Source organism: Piliocolobus tephrosceles, unplaced genomic scaffold (assembly GCF_002776525.5).
Source record: "Piliocolobus tephrosceles isolate RC106 unplaced genomic scaffold, ASM277652v3 unscaffolded_38390, whole genome shotgun sequence".
In the NCBI taxonomy this organism is placed as follows: Eukaryota; Metazoa; Chordata; class Mammalia; order Primates; family Cercopithecidae; genus Piliocolobus; species Piliocolobus tephrosceles.
Window position 1 is genome coordinate 1 of NW_022322521.1, and position 5615 is coordinate 5615.

At 56.1% G+C, this 5615-nt stretch overlaps 1 protein-coding gene across 1 annotated transcript; it reads left to right on the top strand.

Moving 5' to 3' along the window:
- Positions 1-187: 187 nt before the first annotated feature.
- On the top strand, positions 188-5031 carry LOC113223070. Its single transcript, XM_026452655.2, has 4 exons — positions 188-205; positions 495-723; positions 927-1070; positions 4775-5031. Exons 1-4 carry the CDS (start codon positions 203-205, stop codon positions 5014-5016), a joined length of 618 nt encoding a protein of 205 aa, XP_026308440.1. The 5' UTR covers positions 188-202; the 3' UTR covers positions 5017-5031.
- Positions 5032-5615: the final 584 nt, after the last annotated feature.

The following is a 5615-nucleotide window of genomic DNA, read 5'->3' on the forward strand; positions in this document are numbered from 1 at the left end:
TGCGCGCCAGGTGGCCACGGCCTTCGATCTGTCCCGCTTCTCCTCCGCCTGCGACGTGGGAGGTGGGTAGCCCCCCCGCCAGGGCTCTCCTTCCTTTTGTGGATTAAGCCGCAGGCATCTTCCCTGCTCAGGACAGCTGCAAACTGCCTTCTTCCACGGACAAACCTGACAACGACCTGAACTGGGCCAGGCTGAGTCCCAGATGGTGGGTGGATATTCCCACGTTCCAGGGGTGCCTTAACGTCCCCCTAGAGACTCGGGGGCCCTCTCTGTTGGCTGAGGAGCTGAGGCAGAGCACCTTGGAGCTGCTGGATTTCCCTCAGCAAGTCTGATTATATCCTGACTCACCCTCCACCCCACCCCAGCCCTGGACAGTGGGTGGAGCAGTACACACGTTCCCAAGGGGTGCTGGGGGATCAGCAGCCTGGGATGATTCTCACACCATCAGCTTACATTTCCCCAACCTCGGAATGCCTCTCCTCCTTGTGGCCCAGAGTGGCTGCTGTAGCACCGGCCATTGTGTCTATATCCCCACGGCAGGAAGGAGAAGGGAGGAGTACAGCCTACAGCCCTGGGCTGGAAGGATTTCCCTGCAGGTCCGTGCCCCCACACGTGGCCCAGAGTGGCTGCTGTTGCACCACCCATCATGTATACATCCCCACGGCAGGAAGGAGAAGGGAGGAGTACAGCCTATAGCCCTGGGCTGGAAGGATTTCCCTGCAGGTCTGTGCCCCCACACTCAGCTGCTTGCACAGTCTTGTCTGGGATACCAGCGAACTCCCCACCGCTGGCTTTCCCTCCCAGCATGGGTGTCAATGCCACGCCCTCGAACATGACTTCTGCCCCGGTTGAGCTTTGGAGAGTCGTCAGGGTTCCGTAGGCACCAGGACGAAGCAGCTGCAGAGTGTGCATTTGCTTCCCCGCAGGCTGCACAGGCGCACTGGCCCGAGAGCTGGCCCGCGAGTACCCTCGTCTCCAGGTGACCGTGTTTGACCTCCCGGACATCGTCGAGCTGGCCGTCCACTTCCAGCCCGCCGGACCGCAGGCAGCGCAGATCCACTTCGCAGCAGGTGAGCCTCCCTCGCGTTTGCCCTGCCAACGTTCTCCAGGCTCCGTCATCTCTTTCCAGACAGGGTGCATGGCTGTGCGTGTGCCTGTGTTTCTGCATGGGCGTTTCCATGGTGGGTGTCTGTGTGCATACACGACTGTCTGCTGTGCTTGTGTGTGTGTGTGTCTGCATGTGTGTGTCGCATGCCCCTGAGCGTGTCTGTGCGTGAGAACGTGTGTGTGCCTGTGTCTGCATCCGCACGTGTGTGTGCACGTCTCTGGTGTGTGGATGCATATGTTTCTGTGAGGGTGTGTGTGTGTCTGTGTGGATATATGTGTGCATGTCTGTGTGTCTGCATCTGTGTGCATGTTGTGTGCCGACGGGTGTCTGTGTGTATATATGACTGCTGGGGTTGTGTGTGCATGTCTGTGTCTGCATCGGTGTGCATGGTGTGTCTGTGGGTGTCTGTGTGCATATGTGACTGCTGTGCTTGTGTGTCTGTGTCTCTATGTGTTGCTGTGTCTGTGTGTGGTATGTCCGTGTGTGTGTGTGCGTGAGACCGTCTGTGTGTCTGTGTCTGCGTGTGCGTGTGCGCCGTCCCTGTGGTGTGTGGTTGCATATGTTTCTGTGAGGGTATGTGTGTGCACCTGTGTGGATATATGTGTGCATGTCTGTGTGTGCGTCTCTGTGTGCCCGTCTGCATCTGCATCTGTGTGCATGCTGTGTGCCGGTGGGTATGTGTGTGCAGTCTGTGTGTGTGTCTGCATCCGTGTGCATGCTGCGTGCCGGTGGGTGTCTGTGTGCATATGTGACTGCTATGGTTGTGTGTGTGTGTCTCTGTGCATATGTGTGTGCATGTCTGTGTGTGCATGGTGTGTGTGGGTGTCTGTGTGCATATGTGACTGTCTCCTGTGCTTGTGTGTGTGTCTGTGTGTGCATGTCTGTGTGTGGTATGTCCCTGTGTCTGAGACTGTGTGTGTCTGTCTCCGTGTGCATGTGTGTGTGCATGTCTCCGTCTGTGTGCATGGTGTGTGTGGGTGTCTGTGCATGTGTCTGCGTGTGTGTGCCTGTCTATTGGTGTATCTGTGTCTCTGTGCCCATCTGTGCAGGTGTCTGTGTCCGTGTGTGTGCCTGTCTGTTGGTGTATGTGTGTGTCCGTGTGTCTGTGTGCCCATCTGCGCATGTGTCTGCGTCCGTGTGCGTCTGTGTGCCTGTCTGTTGGTGTATCTCTGTCTCTCTGTGCCCATCTGTGCATGTGTCTGCGTCTGAGTTTGTCTCTGTGGGCCTGTCAGTGTATCTCTGTATGTCCGTGCGTGTGTCTGTGTGTGCACGTCTTTCTGGTGTGTGCTTGCATGTGTGCCTTTGTGTCTGCATGTCTGTACGTCTGTGCATTTGGATGGGTGTATGTGTGCGTACCTGTGTGCCTGTGTCCGTGGTTATGCCTGTGCATATGTGTGTGTGGGTCCACAGAGACACGAGGGCATCTCCAAACAGGTGGATGAGGCTGGGTGCGGTGGCTCACACCTGTCACCCCAGCACTTTGGCAGGCCGAGGCGGCTGGATCACCTGAGGTCAGGAGTTCAAGACCAGCCTGGCCAACATGGTGAAACCCCGTCTCTACTAATAATACAAAAATCAGCCGGGCGAGGTGGTGGGCGCCTGTAGTCCCAGCTACTTGGGAGGCTGAGGCAGCAGAATCACTTGAACCCAGGAGGGAGGCGGAGGTTGCAGTGGGCCAAGATCGCACCACTGCACTCCAGCCTGGGCGACAAAAGCGAAACTCCACCTCAAACAAAAAAGACAATGATAATAATAATGATTTAAAAAAAATAAACAGGTGGAGGGTTGTGTGACGTTATCATCAGTGCAAGTAGTCGAGATGGGAGGGGAGTGGAGATGGGGCACAGCTGAAATCCATGGGTAGGTACCCACGGCGCTGAGGCCACAGAAGGAACCGGCCCAGGAGCTGTCACAGGGCGGCCTTAGGTTAGACTTGAAGGAGAACTTCCACGTGGCAGGTGCTGAGGCCAGGATGGATTCACAGGAGACGCCTTGGCCAGGCGCGGTGGCTCACGCCTGGAATCCTAGCACTTTGTGAGGCCAAGGTGAGCAGATCACAAGGTCAGGAGATCGAGACCATCCTAGCTAAGATGGTGAAACACCATCTCTCATAAGAATACAAAAAATTAGCCGAGCACGGTGGCACATGCCTATAATCCCAGCTACTCGGGAGGCTGAGGCAGGATGAACCTGGGAGGCGGAGGTTACGGTGAGCCGAGACCGCGCGACTGCACTCCAGCCTGGGCGACAGAGCAAAACTCCATCTCAAAAAAATAAGGCCAGGCACAGTGGCTCACGCCTGTAATCCCAGCACTTTGGGAACCCAAGGCAGGTGGATCACGAGGTCAGGAGATGGAGTCCATCCTAGCTAATACGGTGAAACCCCGTCTCTACTAAAAATACAAAAAAAACTAGCCAGGCGTGGTGGCGGGCGCCCGTAATCGAGGTTGCAGTGAGCCCAGATCGCACCACTGCACTCCAGCCTGGGCAAGAGAGCCAAACTCCATCTCAAAAAAAAAAAAAAACGAGACATTCAGTACCATCGCACAGCGGCCAGGCCTGCAGGCACAGGTGCTGGGGACCTCCATGCCCCTGCCCTCGAGGTTTCTGGAAACTTTCTCTTTTTTGTTCTAAGACGGAGTCTCGCTGTGTCGCCCAGGCTGGCGTGCAGTGGTGTGATCACGACTCACTGCAAGCTCCGCCTCCCGGGTTCACGCCATTCTCCTGCCTCAGCCTCCCCAGTAGCTGGGACTACAGGCGCCCGCTACCTCGCCCGGCTGGTTTTTTGTAATTTTGGTGGAGACGGGGTTTCACCATGTTGGCCAGGCTGGTCTCGATCTCCTGATCTCAGGTGATCCGCCCGCCTTGGCCTCCCAAAGTGCTGGGATGACACCCCGTCCGTCCGGAAATGCTAAAGTTTAACATCATGAGCCCTGAAAGAGCACCTTCTCCTCACAGCTCGGGGAAAACAGCCCAGACTTCCCACCACACACCCTCCCACCCCTTCTTTCCCCTCATGCAACTCACAACTTGCTTACTTGCTTGGCTGTGGTTCATATTTGCTGAACACAGCAGGGTTAGCCATCAGTCAATACAAACGCTTCTGTGACCATCCGCAGGTGCACACCAGCACACGGTAGGTACGAGGTTTCTGGAAACTTTTTTTTTTTTTTGAGACGGAGTCTCGCTCCGTCGCCCAGGCTGGAGTGCAGTGGCCGGATCTCAGCTCACTGCAACCTCCGCCTCCCGGGTTCAAGCGATTCTCCTGCCTCAGCCTCCCAAGTAGCTGGGATTACAGGCACCCGCTACCCCTGTCCAGCTAATTTGTATTTTTAGCAGAGCTACGGCTTCGCCATGTTGCTCAGGCTGGTCTCGAACTCCTGAGCTCAATCTGCCTACCTCAGGCTCCGAAACTGGTGAGATTACAGGCGTGAGCCACCGTGCCCAGCCTTTTCTCAGCCGGAGTCTAACCGCACGCCCGTGGCATCGCTAACCAGCTCCTCTGATCAAGTCCCCATGGGGATATACTCAGGAAGACCCTTTCCCGCCCACACCCCTCTCTTCTCCATCCCTGATTTACGATGTGGGTGGCCGTCCGAGGATCTGTCCGGGGAGGACTGCTTCTGCCATACCTGACGGACGTGTCGCCTTTTGTCTTTAAACCAGGTGACTTTTTCAGGGACCCCCTCCCCAGCGCTGAGCTGTATGTCCTGTGCCGGATCCTGCACAACTGGTCAGACGACAAAGTGCACAAGTTACTCAGCAAGGTCGCCGAGAGCTGCAAGCCAGGTGAGAGCCCGTCGTCACGTTCACTTTTTTTGTTAAGACGTAGAGTTTTGGGTTCAAGTTTTACCAGGAGGCCGGGCGCGGTGGCTCACACCTGTCATCCCAGCACTTTGGGAGGCTGAGGCAGGCGGATCACCTGAGGTCAGGAGTTCAAGACCCGCCTGGCCAACATGGTGAAACCCCGTCTCTACTAAAAATACAAAACTTGGCCAGGTGTGGCGGCAGGTGCCTGTAATCCCAGCACTTTGGGAGGCTGAGGCAGGTGGATCACCTGAGGTCAGGAGTTCAAGACCCGCCTGGCCAACATGGTGAAATCTCATCTCTACTAAAAATACAAAACTTAGCCAGGTGTGGCGGCAGGTGCCTGTCATCCCGGGTCCTTGGGAGGCTGAGGCAGGAGAATCACTTGAACCTGGGAGGCGGAGATTGCAGTGAGCCGAGATTGCACCATTGCACTCCAGCCTGGATGACAGAGTGAGATTCTGTATCAAAAACAGAACAGCAAAAAAAGAACTGGCTTATGTGATTTTTGGAAGTTGGCAAGTCCAGTGTCTGGGTGACAGGCCCGCAACACTGTGGAGGATAAATCCGCTGTATTTAAGGTTGGCCAATATGGCCAGGTGCAGTGACTCACACCTATCATGCCCGCACTTAAGGAGGCCAAGGTGGGCAGGTCACCCGAGGTCGGGGGTTTGAGACCAGCCTGGCCAACATGGTGAAA